Source organism: Paramisgurnus dabryanus, chromosome 21, assembly GCF_030506205.2.
Source record: "Paramisgurnus dabryanus chromosome 21, PD_genome_1.1, whole genome shotgun sequence".
Classification (NCBI taxonomy): domain Eukaryota; kingdom Metazoa; phylum Chordata; class Actinopteri; order Cypriniformes; family Cobitidae; genus Paramisgurnus; species Paramisgurnus dabryanus.
In genome coordinates, this window is record NC_133357.1 from 31,576,703 (window position 1) to 31,591,989 (window position 15,287).

General features: G+C 35.1%; 1 protein-coding gene across 2 annotated transcripts in view; it reads right to left on the reverse strand.

Annotated features, from left to right (window-relative positions):
* plcg1 (phospholipase C, gamma 1) overlaps window positions 1–15,287 on the reverse strand; it is a 72,954-nt gene that overhangs the window by 43,421 nt on the left and 14,246 nt on the right. For both annotated transcript variants that reach the window (XM_065286576.2, XM_065286577.2), the window contains exon 3: window positions 361–513. In XM_065286576.2, the coding sequence (XP_065142648.1) occupies window positions 361–513 (153 nt within the window). The remainder of the gene's footprint in view (window positions 1–360; window positions 514–15,287) is intronic.

The following is a 15,287-nucleotide window of genomic DNA, read 5'->3' on the forward strand; positions in this document are numbered from 1 at the left end:
CGGTAGAATACATACATTTTTTCTCAATAACATTTGAGTGCCTTGGATTATTGGATTATTTTTATCAACTTCTAACATGGCTAAGATGTTAGCTGAAAACAATGGAACAGACTTTGTTACTTACAGTGTTTTGTGTGATTTGTAGTGTTGAATGAAATTCGACGTGGTGCTGGTTGTATTGGACATATTGCGCGCTCTCCCTCTGCTTGCAATATTATGTTCAATATTATATATATGTTCAATATTCAATATACATACACACACACACACACACACACACTTGTTTTTCAAATACTTCATCATACAGTAAACAATAGAACACTGCAGACCTGTGTTATATGTAATATGTGTGTGTGGTACCTGCCAGGCTGAGAGCTTTGAGTCGAAACTCTGTTCCGTAGAGAATGACAAAACAGTGGGCCTGGTCCGGCCTGGCAGTCGAGTCCTCCACATATCGCTCAAAGTCACGTGATTTCTGTCCTGCCCGGATCTCTTTAATCTCCCGAATATCAACTGTAATACAAAGACAGCGCAGACATTCAATCAAAAGTATTCTGCAAAAGTGCTTGTAAAAAGTATTTAATTCTAAACAGTGAAACACGTAAGGGATAATCCACGGCCAGCCATGCATTAAAGGGTTTTAATGCACGACGTAGAGGCGAAGAACCACCCGACGCGAAGCGGAGTGCCTAAAACTCCCTTAGCTGTTATAAAATGCACTGGTAACCCAACGCTTCAAGGGGTTTATTGCGTTTATAAAACGGTTACTTCATATGCATAAAGTTAGCGGGATTTTATAAAATAAAACACAAATAAGTTGTAATTATATTAGTACAAATATTACTCTTCCGCCAAACAAAGTAGTTCCTCAGAATCAAGTGTGACTGAAACAGAGCGCAGTTCCCAACCAAAGAGATGCAGCAAAGACACAATGAAAATATGATTTAAGACTGTGGTGTTTATTTTATAAATCACCATTCATCTAATTTAATCAACTGTTGAAGTGAATATGCTTGGAAGCATGCTGAACTCTTTCCCCGTCAGCGTTTTTTTTTAAGTTGCCACCCAGTTTTAGTTTAATGCCTTGCAGAAAAATTATCTTCTTTAAATAAACATAAAATATCAAATGAAAGAACAGACCATCCGCTTTCAAACAAAAACAAACAAAAAAAAACGTTTCATTCATCCTACCTTCATTTGTTCTCTTATCACCTCTCAAATTTTTAGCTAAAAGCGGAGATAATTCCATATTTGTGAAGAACTTTTGTAAGAGATCAGATTGAGCCATCAAAATTTACACGCTGTGTTTTCAGTGTTGAGTGAATGCGTCAGTGTTTAAGTTGGGTAAGATCGCCACCCAGTGGATAATAGCGGACGTATGAACTTGAGTTATAAACTCTTCAGACAACGTTTTCTCTTTATCGACGAGATGACTCAACAATATTTATTGACATTTATCTCGCCATTAATTGTACAATTGTAGACAAATAAAAATATGATTAAAGACTGTGGTGTTTATTTTCATAAATCAGTACGCAGCATTAGTGGCGCAGTGATACTTATGTAATGTGGTCTGAACCGTGAGGTTACCAGTGTATTTTATCACGGCTTAGAACGCGTTTCAACCAATCAGAATGAAGAACTAGAACTGCCCGTTTTATAAAAATAAATAAACCCACATGATCATCGTTTTCGTGATCGATCATCGATGCCACGTTCGAGTACTCGAGCAATCAAGTTCTCGTGCCCATCCCTAATTAGTAGTAAATCGCCATCACCTGCTTTCAGATGGAGCAGCATTTACTACACAGAGCCATAGTTCACCAAGAAGCTAGCCAAAATCGCATAGATTATCGGAGTCGCCTTTCATTGATTATGAACTCGATTTTGCCTAGATTCTCTGTGAAATACGGATCTGGATAGTAAACGCTGCTCCATCTGTAAGCAGGTTATGGAGATTTACTACTAATCAAGAAACTGCCATTACTGACGAAAACACGCACGAGAATTGCAGACGATTTTTTGCCCAGCCCTACTGTGCATCACCACAACTACATGATACGATATGTATCACAATACTAAGGGCGACATGATATGGGCAATCAATTATATTTATTTTTTTTCTCTGCAGAAGCAATTTTACCAATGTCTCTATGAAAACCTTTTTGTTTCAAAGAATTGGCAAATCCTTAAACACCATTTTAGGCTGGGGTATTCAATTTAAGTTCCAAGAGGTCCAAGTCTATGCATTTCCATTTCAGCTAAGGTGAGATTTTTTTATATAAATATTTTAGCTCAACTGGATATGTACCTTTAAAGATAAGGTAAGTTAAGAGCCTTTATTATTTTTACAGTCAGATACTCATGTATATGTAACATAAAATACCTTGTAAATGAGAAGAGATACTGGGGCTTCAAAATGGTCCTCTAAAGGTAAGTCTAAGCGGACCGTTTTCATATTTATAAATTAGAATAATCTTTTGCTCAAAATGCTGTCATGAACAAAGTTAATGTGTTACCTAGTCATTTCAAAGTTGTCTTTATGGTCACATATAGCCTACTGTAAACTCTTTTACAGACGGAATTTTTTTTACTTTGCAGAAAACAAAAATGCTGCAGTGTTGCAAAAAGATTTGTCTGTCTCTATTTAGCTGTTCAATGTTTCTACAACACTATTGTTTAAAACTGTGCAAAATCAGAAGCACGGCTGTGCTTTACGTTGACATAGGGAAGAGAGTGATAGGGCCTTAAATACAGCATAGTTTGCACTATATAACAACATTTAGGATACAGCACTGAAAGAACATGGCACCAAATGTGTTTTGTACACCTTTACTGTGTTTATTGGTTAGTTATGTCTCAGGTTCAGATGGAACGAAGTAGAGGTCCAGATAACTGGTGTCTCTTGTTTCAAGCATGGCTAAGTATCTTGAGTTTAAGCTATAAATCCGTCAAAATAAACTGATTTTCATGCAGGTGAACTATGCCTTTAAGGAGTAGTTAACTATCCACCTTTTTTTTTTTACATAAATGTGGGCGCCGCCATCTTTGAGCTTTCTTGTTTACGACTTCCAGTTAGCCACTAAAGCTAATGGTAGTCTATTGCAAAGGTTACAAGTGTGCCATTTTGACTGGCTTTTTAATGTTTATTATGAAATCCAGGAAGACCGACATAATTTGTGCAGTTAGGGGTTACCATAATAGCTAATACAAATGCAGTAAATCTGTACAAAACATTTGTTTTAACCATAATACAAGCACAACCACCGAATGTGTATGTGGTGCACATGCACTCATACCTGTATTCACAAATCAATCAAGTAAAACCTTTCACAGAAACTGCCAGTGATCAATAAATACAACAATTGTTTAAAACAACTAATATTATGCTGATAAAAAAATGCTGATTTATTTATTCTGCTACTACATATTACAAAAATGTGATTACAGTACAGAATATATACGACATAATCTGCTTAGTTAATGTTTATAATAGTTCGTAATGTGTTTGCGTGCCGTGTACTTTTGTTATGTTTTAAATGCAAAAGCAATTCATTTAAAAATAAGCAAATAATTTCATCAGCTTATCTAGTGCGTAAGAAGCGATGTAGTAATATTTTCATAAAACAAAAACCAAACTCAATACATGGAGCAGTTTAATATGTTTATTATGGTTTGTTCAAATAACTTACAATGTGTTGAATGAGAAAGATGCTGCTGACTGTCGGACCGCGTGAAGCTTGACGTGTCGCCATAAAAACTCAAACCATTAAAAATTGCCGTTTAAACCAGAGGGAGAGTTGTGACATTTTAAACCATTGCCTAAAAAGGTTTAAAACACAAGGTCTTGGTAAATTCCATGTACAAACACTCGACTGACTTACCATTGTAAAGATACTCGTATGCTCTATGCTTTTATATTTGCGCATTGAAGACTCGTCACCTCCGATCAACAACACGAAATGATTGAATATATCTTCATATGATATATCAAGCCACTTCTTAATTTCATCCTCACACTGGTTCATACATGGCAGGTGTAGTAAATATTAACAGTTTAAATCATGTTTTATGCATGCTCCCAATACACTGTTTTCTACCGGCTGGCTATTGAAGTGGACGTCTCGCACAAAGATGGGAAATACGTCACCACTTACTTCCGCGTTTGAAAAAAGGTAGATAAAAGTTCTCACATCCATGTGTGAAATGTGGTTAATGAAGTCAAATGTGTCTAACATGAGCAGGGCTCAATAATAAGGAGTACCTGATAGCCAGTTAACAGAACTATCACATGCCTGATCGTGCCAGTGCTGCATCATCTCAAAAATGTATTATTTAAATGTGTTTTAGGGTTGCCAATTTAAATATTCAAGTAAAGAGAACGCCAAAGAAATGTCACTGCACTTCTTACGTCCTGTTTGAGAAGTTCTGTGTGCATGCCTGGAAAGCCACAACTTAGGGCTTCAGACAGCACTTTCTTGTGCTTATTAATACAAAATTCTCAAAATGTCCAGATTAACTCAATTATCCTCCAAAATGTAGGATGTTATTATGGAAGGTTTTTTTGGTCTTTTTTAAATTAATTAATTAAATTATAAAATAATTAATTAAATTATAAAATAAAAAATAAAATCGCAAAATATGTCCCAAATTTGAAAATTAAATGCTAAAATAAAAATTAAAACATTATATTAAATTATTTCATTTTCATTTTTAACGTGATGAAGCATCATTCTGGCCAAATTAAAAAAGAAAATTAAATTGATGATTTGACATTTCATTTTCAATATAATCTTGAGTCAAGACTGACAATATTAAAATAAAAAGTCAAGCTTGAAAAGGAATCTGTAAATAAATTTTTAAAAGGGTTTTTATTCATACCCAAGCAATAATAGGGACAAAATTAAAATGTAAAGTTCAGTTTTAATTTTATGTTCTCTTTAAATTATTTGTTTTCATTTTCTTTTTCGTTTTCATTTTCTTTTTCGTTTTCATTTTCATTTTCATTTTCAACTTGTATGCAAATTCAATGTTAATCAATGGGTGGCGTTTACTTGCTTAAAAAAGGGGGATTGGCTGAAGCAGTGTTGCCAACTCAGCGACTGTGTTGCTAAAATAGCGACTTTATTGCTACATCTAGCGACTTTTAGGCCCATTTAGACAAACTTAGCGAATGTTTGGATGAATCTTAGCTTCACATCTGTACAGATAGTACTGTGTCGCTTGTACTGTATGGAATGTTTTTTTGGTCTTTTTTAAATTAATTAATTAAATTATAAAATAATTAATTAAATTATAAAATAAAAATAAAATTGCAAAATATGTCCCAAATTTGAAAATTAAATGCTAAAATAAAAATTAAAACATTATTTCATTTTCATTTTTAACGTGATGAAGCATCATTCCGGCCAAATTAAAAAATAAAATTTAATTGATGATTTGACATTTCATTTTCAATATAATCTTGAGTCAAGACTGACAATATTAAAATAAAAAGGCAAGCTTGAAAAGGAATCTGTAAATACATTTTTTTAAAAGGCTTTTTATTCATGCCCAAGCAATAATAGGGACAAAATTAAAATGTAAAGTTCAGTTTTAATTTTATGTTCTGTTTAAATTATTTGATTTCATTTTCTTTTTCGTTTTCATTTTCTTTTTCGTTTTCATTTTCATTTTCAACTTGTATGCAAATTCAATGTTAATCAATGGGTGACGTTTACTTGCTTAAAAAAAGGGGAGTGGCTGAAGCAGCGTTGCCAACTCAGCGACTGTGTTGCTAAAATAGCGACTTTATTGCTACATCTAGCGACTTTTAGGCCCATTTAGACAAACTTAGCGAATGTTTGGATGAATCTTAGCTTCATATCTGTACAGATAGGCTACTGTGTCGCTTGTACTGGCCCACGAGTGCCGGGTGGCGCTGACGTCCTGGTGAAATGTGCGTCTGGTGTCTCTGTGCATGGAGCTGGGCAGTGTAGGAGCTGACCCGTGGATGAGATTCGCGTACATTGTTTACATTTCAAAGGAGTAACAAACTATAAAAAGTGTCTGGTCCGCTGTTATATATGTGCGTATTTTCACACATCTGGTCCGGTGAGGCGTTCAATTTAACGAGCTGATACACCAACCAGTCACTTACTTTTAAATGAACATTATCTGTTTATTTAGCCTATGTGTTGTCTGTACAAGTATCAGAACTTGCGTCCTCTGTGAAATGCGAGTCTCTCGGAGTCTTCTGTGTACACTGCACTGGACACAACATACAGTTCTTCTGACCATAGCTGAAGCGTGGAAGACGAGCTACGCACATAAGGGCTGTGACGATATCACAGTAATACTGCATCACTGCTGTATGCCAGCTGCGGTGATGTCACGGCCGCAACCTTATAAAGCGCGTCATGCCCAAGTGCTCTGATTTCTTGAACTGTACCAACTCACTCCCTGGTTTTAAACCCCTGCGCGAATAACAACATCTCTGCAAGGAAATGTCAGAGCCATGCCCATGAAAGTTCATGTGCAAGGAGTCCGAGCCACACGCATATTAAGCTTTCTCGTTCAAGGAGAAGCAGGCACTGTGCTGGTGATGATAATGATAGCATAATAATAATTTAAAACTATAATGGGCAAACATGACAACTATCGTTATGAAGCCAGGAGCGCGTATACTGACAGCACAACTCGTTATTTGGTTGAATGCTGTGCTTATATCTGGAGCTACTGTAAGCGAATTTCTGAAAGCAATGATTGGAGTATCCATAAGTTTTGTGCAGTTATTTACGTAATGATGCAATTGTCGATTTCGTTTTGTATCCACTTTGAGAAAATCTAATTAAACATACTAACAATAATAACATTAAATAATGTTTATTTTCGATATCTTTTGAGTTTAATATCAATTATGGAACAGTTTTTGTCATTGTTTGTAACCCATTTTTTGTACAATAAATTATTAAGAGTTTCAACATGTTTGGAGAAGTGTGTTTCTATTCACGGAGAGTTTACCGAAAATGAATGTCTAAAGAAATAGGAATCAGGTTTTGCACAACTCATCAGAAACATCTTAAACTCTGCATGTTCTTTCTGCAGGTTTTCAGGTTGTTATTCTATGAAATGTATTGTATAAAATGGGTTATAAACGATGACATAAAAGGTCTATAAATCATAGTATATTCAAAAGATATAAAAAACAAAAGTTAACATATTGAAATACATATTATTTCACATTGTTATTGCTAATATAATTTGTTGTTTTAATAATATGGGGTGGGTTGTTGTGCTAACAGTCTAACCGCGTGATTCTGTTGCTTCTTCACCACGGTAAAATACAATCCCGTACGGTCACAGCCCTACTCACAAATCAGCGTTACAAATGAGGACCACTTATGCCACAAAGGCTGAAGGTCTGCTCTGCCAGTGTGCCCGCTGCAAAAGTAAGTGACTGGTCACGGTGTATGTCCATTTTCATGAAATGCATACAAATAACACGCAGTGTGATTATAGTGCTATATATACGCAAATTTTGCGAGCATATGATACTCCAGTCCTTCACGGATTTTGGCATAATTATGCATTGCACGATAATCACACTGTGCTATGTGTATGCATTTCATGAGAATGGCTGACGCCTCACTGGATCAGATGTGTAAAAATACGCACATATATAACAGCGGACCAGCCACTTTTTATTGTTTGTTCCTCCTTTGAAATGTAAACAATGTACGCGAATCTCATCCACGCGTCAGCTCCTACACTGCCCAGCTTCATGCACAGAGACAGACACCAGACGCACATTTCACCGGGACAGCGCCACCCGGCACTCGTGGGCCAGTACAAGCGACACAGTACTATCTGTACAGATGTGAAGCTAAGATTCATCCAAACATTCGCTAAGTTTGTCTAAATGGGCCTAAAAGTCGCTAGATGTAGCAATAAAGTCGCTATTTTAGCAACACAGTCGCTGAGTTGGCAACACTGCTTCAGCCAATCCCCCTTTTTTAAGCAAGTAAACGCCACCCATTGATTAACATTGAATTTGCATACAAGTTGAAAATGAAAATGAAAATGAAAACGAAAAAGAAAATGAAAACGAAAAAGAAAATGAAAACAAATAATTTAAAGAGAACATAAAATTAAAACTGAACTTTACATTTTAATTTTGTCCCTATTATTGCTTGGGTATGAATAAAAACCCTTTTAAAAATTTATTTACAGATTCCTTTTCAAGCTTGACTTTTTATTTTAATATTGTCAGTCTTGACTCAAGATTATATTGAAAATGAAATGTCAAATCATCAATTTAATTTTCTTTTTTAATTTGGCCAGAATGATGCTTCATCACGTTAAAAATGAAAATGAAATAATTTAATATAATGTTTTAATTTTTATTTTAGCATTTAATTTTCAAATTTGGGACATATTTTGCGATTTTATTTTTTATTTTATAATTTAATTAATTATTTTATAATTTAATTAATTAATTTAAAAAAGACCAAAAAACCTTCCATAGTACTGGCCCACGAGTGCCGGGTGGCGCTGTCCCGGTGAAATGTGCGTCTGGTGTCTGTCTCTGTGCATGAAGCTGGGCAGTGTAGGAGCTGACGCGTGGATGAGATTCGCGTACATTGTTTACATTTCAAAGGAGGAACAAACAATAAAAAGTGGCTGGTCCGCTGTTATATATGTGCGTATTTTTACACATCTGATCCAGTGAGGCGTCAGCCATTCTCATGAAATGCATACACATAGCACAGTGTGATTATCGTGCAATGCATAATTATGCCAAAATCCGTGAAGGACTGGAGTATCATATGCTCGCAAAATTTGCGTATATATAGCACTATAATCACACTGCGTGTTATTTGTATGCATTTCATGAAAATGGACATACACCGTGACCAGTCACTTACTTTTGCAGCGGGCACACTGGCAGAGCAGACCTTCAGCCTTTGTGGCATAAGTGGTCCTCATTTGTAACGCTGATTTGTGAGTAGGGCTGTGACCGTACGGGATTGTATTTTACCGTGGTGAAGAAGCAACAGAATCACGCGGTTAGACTGTTAGCACAACAACCCACCCCATATTATTAAAACAACAAATTATATTAGCAATAACAATGTGAAATAATATGTATTTCAATATGTTAACTTTTGTTTTTTATATCTTTTGAATATACTATGATTTATAGACCTTTTATGTCATCGTTTATAACCCATTTTATACAATACATTTCATAGAATAACAACCTGAAAACCTGCAGAAAGAACATGCAGAGTTTAAGATGTTTCTGATGAGTTGTGCAAAACCTGATTCCTATTTCTTTAGACATTCATTTTCGGTAAACTCTCCGTGAATAGAAACACACTTCTCCAAACATGTTGAAACTCTTAATAATTTATTGTACAAAAAATGGGTTACAAACAATGACAAAAACTGTTCCATAATTGATATTAAACTCAAAAGATATCGAAAATAAACATTATTTAATGTTATTATTGTTAGTATGTTTAATTAGATTTTCTCAAAGTGGATACAAAACGAAATCGACAATTGCATCATTACGTAAATAACTGCACAAAACTTATGGATACTCCAATCATTGCTTTCAGAAATTCGCTTACAGTAGCTCCAGATATAAGCACAGCATTCAACCAAATAACGAGTTGTGCTGTCAGTATACGCGCTCCTGGCTTCATAACGATAGTTGTCATGTTTGCCCATTATAGTTTTAAATTATTATTATGCTATCATTATCATCACCAGCACAGTGCCTGCTTCTCCTTGAACGAGAAAGCTTAATATGCGTGTGGCTCGGACTCCTTGCACATGAACTTTCATGGGCATGGCTCTGACATTTCCTTGCAGAGATGTTGTTATTCGCGCAGGGGTTTAAAACCAGGAAGTGAGTTGGTACAGTTCAAGAAATCAGAGCACTTGGGCATGACGCGCTTTATAAGGTTGCGGCCGTGACATCACCGCAGCTGGCATACAGCAGTGATGCAGTATTACTGTGATATCGTCACAGCCCTTATGTGCGTAGCTCGTCTTCCACGCTTCAGCTATGGTCAGAAGAACTGTATGTTGTGTCCAGTGCAGTGTACACAGAAGACTCCGAGAGACTCGCATTTCACAGAGGACGCAAGTTCTGATACTTGTACAGACAACACATAGGCTAAATAAACAGATAATGTTCATTTAAAAGTAAGTGACTGGTCGGTGTATCAGCTCGTTAAACTTACGCCTCACCGGACCAGATGTGTGAAAATACGCACATATATAACAGCGGACCAGACACTTTTTATAGTTTGTTACTCCTTTGAAATGTAAACAATGTACGCGAATCTCATCCACGGGTCAGCTCCTACACTGCCCAGCTCCATGCACAGAGACACCAGACGCACATTTCACCAGGACGTCAGCGCCACCCGGCACTCGTGGGCCAGTACAAGCGACACAGTAGCCTATCTGTACAGATATGAAGCTAAGATTCATCCAAACATTCGCTAAGTTTGTCTAAATGGGCCTAAAAGTCGCTAGATGTAGCAATAAAGTCGCTATTTTAGCAACACAGTCGCTGAGTTGGCAACGCTGCTTCAGCCAATCCCCTTTTTTTAAGCAAGTAAACGTCACCCATTGATTAACATTGAATTTGCATACAAGTTGAAAATGAAAACGAAAAAGAAAATGAAAACGAAAAAGAAAATGAAATCAAATAATTTAAACAGAACATAAAATTAAAACTGAACTTTACATTTTAATTTTGTCCCTATTATTGCTTGGGCATGAATAAAAAGCCTTTTAAAAAAATGTATTTACAGATTCCTTTTCAAGCTTGCCTTTTTATTTTAATATTGTCAGTCTTGACTCAAGATTATATTGAAAATGAAATGTCAAATCATCAATTAAATTTTATTTTTTAATTTGGCCGGAATGATGCTTCATCACGTTAAAAATGAAAATGAAATAATGTTTTAATTTTTATTTTAGCATTTAATTTTCAAATTTGGGACATATTTTGCAATTTTATTTTTATTTTATAATTTAATTAATTATTTTATAATTTAATTAATTAATTTAAAAAAGACCAAAAAAACATTCCATATGTTATGTCTAGGGAATGTGAACAGTTAAGAAATAAAACGCATGTTTAACAGTATTGGATCTGTGTATTTCATCTTAGTGACAGTATCCCAAATAAACCTGCTGCGGTTTGTTTTTAAAGTCGCCATGAAACGGAAGTAGCGATTGCCTTATTTTCCCCGTGGTGACGTATATCCAAATGAAACGGCTTTTGAGATGAAATAAGGCAGGGCTGGATTTGAATTTGTCCATCGAGATCTGATTGGATCGTTTGAAGTTGGGTCGTGTTGCTAATTGCTAATCACTGCGATCTTCTCCCGGACCCCGCCCACCTGCCATACTTTTGACCGGAAGTGAAGAGAGATCGTTTTGAGGAGGGGAGGAGATTTACATTTTTGATTAAAGATTATGAGCACACACGAATTTTAAAAAAATAATGAAGCTCACAGATAAGTCATTTGTTAATAATACCACACTATTAAAAATACATATATAGTTTTTCATTTCAATTTCATTGCGACTTTAATGTTAAACCAAACAACAACACTGCACTTTATTCCATTTCTGTACCTAAAAGTACAGTACTGTTAGATCAACACAAAAACCTAAACATTATTTTATTTGTATGTTTCTGCTGTATTTATTGGTGCTAGTGTTCAAATTTGTTGAAAATCCTTAGCATTGAGCCCAACAAACAACACTTTCTGTGTCCTTTTAGGTTTCATGTAGGGATGGGCATTCGATAAAATTTTTTTAGTCGATCGTCAGGAGAATTAACGATCGACTATCGATTAATCATTAATATTTTTATCATAAAAAATAATTATTTAACTTTTATAATTCAAAAATGTTGAATACAAAAATACAGCGCGTTTTCCTCCATGAGACCTTTATTACAAGATCAACTTGTGGCAAACAGTTAAACTACATTTAGTTAGACAAACGGAAGATATGTGCGCTTGAATATGCGGTGCTCTAAAGCAGCGGAACCTGCAGCTGCGAGCCGCATTCTTAAACAGAGACTTAATTTGTTCCAAAAAATCATGACCTCTTCATGATTATTATTTTGAAATCAAAACGGAAGGTCAAACTGCTTCAAGACACATGCTACGCTAAACAATGCAACCTGCATTAGATAAAAAAAAGTATTCGATTAATCAATAACAAATTAACGTCATCGACTAAATTCTTAACGATCAATTATCGATCGTCGATTAATCATGCCCATCCCTAGTTTCATGTATTAATTAAATAAAAAATATTAAATTAAGTTTCATCTCACAAATTCCTACAATCTAAAAGTACCTAAACATTTTTCAATAACCCAAATATATGACATCAGTTTTTGCAAAACTGAACTGCGTCGTTGGAAAGGAATGCATCATAAATTCTGCCAAAGATGTCCTCCACATGACTAGATGTGTGACATTAGATAAAAGTCCTGAATAAGTGACAGATAAAATTGTTAATATCCTTCATGAGACCAAGTTAAGGTTTACAATACTCGCAACGGTTACAATGCATTAAGACTTGTCCAAGACAATAGAATTTTACGTGCCTGAACGAACAAGCTTGAAAATGTCAAAAACAATATTATAAAACGGGCAGTTCTGGTTCTTCATTCTGATTGGTTGAAACGCATTCTAAGCCGTGATAAAATACACCGGTAACCTCACAGTTCAGACCACATAACATAAGTATCTGCGCCACTGTTGCTGCATACTGATTTATGAAAATAAACAACAGTGTCTTTAATCATATTTTTAATTTGTCTACAATTGCACAATTAATGGCGATATCCAGATAACTGTCAATAAATATTGTTGAGTCATCTCGTCGATAAAGAGAAAACGTTGTCTGAAGAGTTTATAACTCAAGTTCATACGTCCGCTATTATCCACTGGGTGGAGATCTTAGCCAACTTAAACACGGATGCATTCACTCAACACTGAAAACACAGCGTGTAAGTTTTGATGGCTTTGAATCTGATCTCTTACATAAGTTCTTCACAAAAATGGAATTATCTCCGCTTTTAGCTAAAAAATTTGAGAGGTGATAAGAGAACAAATGAAGGTAGGATGAAACGTTTTTTTGGTTGTTTTTGTTTGAAAGCGGATGGTCTGTTCTTTCATTTGATATTTTATGTTTATTTAAAGAAGATAATTTTTCTGCAAGGCATTAAACTAAAACTGGGTGGCAACTTAAAAAAAAAAAAAACGCTGACGGGGAAAGAGTTCAGCATGCTTCCAAGCGTATTTGATCATCACTTCAACAGTTGCATGATATAAATGTTAATGTATAAATTTGATGAATGTTGATTTATAAAATAAACACCACAGTCTTAAATCATATTTTCATTGTGTCTTTGCTGCGTCTCTGTTGGTTGTGAACTTGGTTCAGTCACACTTGATTCTGAGGAACTACTTTGTTTGGCGGAAGAGTAATATTTGTACTAATATAATTACAACTTATTTGTGTTTTATTTTATAAAATCCCTCTAACGTAATGCATATGAAGTAACCGTTTTATAAACGCAATAAACCCCCTCGAAGCAGTGGTGTTACAGTGCATTTTATAACAGCTAAGGGGGTTTTAGGCACTCCGCTTCCCGTCGTGCCTAACAACGCCCCTTAGCTGTTATAAAATGCACTGGTAACCCAATGCTTCTTGGGGTTTATTGCTTTAATAACTTCTGTTTGTGATATAGACAGTTGCAACCAAACCCACACTGCCACATACAAAAAAAACAGAAACATACAGTTTTAATAAACATAATCCGTTTCAATTTTCCATCAGGCAACTTCAGCAAAGTACAATTTAATTTAATTAATTAATTACTTTAATTTCCTAAAAGGCCTCCATGACCCGATACAATACTTCCGAAAGCACAAACTCAAAAACAAAGAGAACCAAGAGAGAGTTTTTTTTAAAAAATTATATGAAATCTTCCATTTGCTGGAGAGATGAATTTGACTGTCTGAGATGTGAAGAAAAGGATGGAGAGATGCTTTGCATGGACTGTCTAAGACAGTAACTGTGGAAAATGTAGACCTTTAAAATCTGACTACGGTTTATAAAAAGGTATACTGCTGCAGTAATTTCCCTGATCAAACACACCCGAGCAAGCTAATCAAGATCTTCACGATCACTAGAAAATCACAGGTGGGTAAGTTTGATTAGGGTTGGATCTAAACTCTATAGTGCCCCGGCCCTCCAAAGTAAGATTTGGGGAACCCTGGTATAATGCATTAATGTGTGATGATCTCTTGAATTAAATGTTATTTGGTCAAGATTTAAAAAAGGATTTGATTGTATTATTATATTATTTTTATTTTCAGTATGTAATTTTTCCTCTCAGGGCCAATCATATTTTACTTGAACAAGTAAAGACCAAATTTACTTTAATGGTTGATGATAAGTGATAGACTGTTATGTCACATTCAAGTTACTGTATGTCGGCCATTAAACCCCCATATCAGTCAAACCACACCTAATTTTCTTTTTTTTTTTGCAGTTTGACTGACTATTATGGATTCGATATTCTGACCAATAAAAAAAATCAGAACTCAAAATATATTTCCACACAGGATTTGTTGAAACAAAGCTCGCAAAATAACTATCTATTTACTAGGGCTGTAGTCAACCAAAGAAATTCTTATTCGACCAAAGTCCTGTCCTGCGCATCGATCGATTAGTCGACTAAAAATTAAAAAAAGATGCAATGTTTTGCATTTTGATTGAACATTTTTAAACAATTGTCAGAGAATTTATAAAACAACAACAACGAAAAAACATCAATAATAATACATAAAAATATAATTATAATACAATTCTTTGAAAATTACGTGATTTTTTAACTGCAAAGTGAGGAGCTCTGTCCTAGGTCTATAGTGACAGTCACAATCGCGCACCTCACCACACCCCCACACTACAAAAATATAACTGCTAAAACTGCCAAATAATGAAAACTCCTAAAAGCTCTCGTTTATACAGGCTGTATATTCTTCTTTACTTTGAAGTTATGGGATGACTTTTGTCCAGCCGATCTAGGCATTTTAAAACAAACAGACAAACACACAAATAGCCTAAAAACAATCCTAATAATAATAGGTTGTATAGTAGGATGGCCTATAGGTTTATTTTCGTTTTGTTACATTATTTGGAGGATATGAATCGGAGGACAAATGGCTCCTCAGTTTCGAAATGGTTTG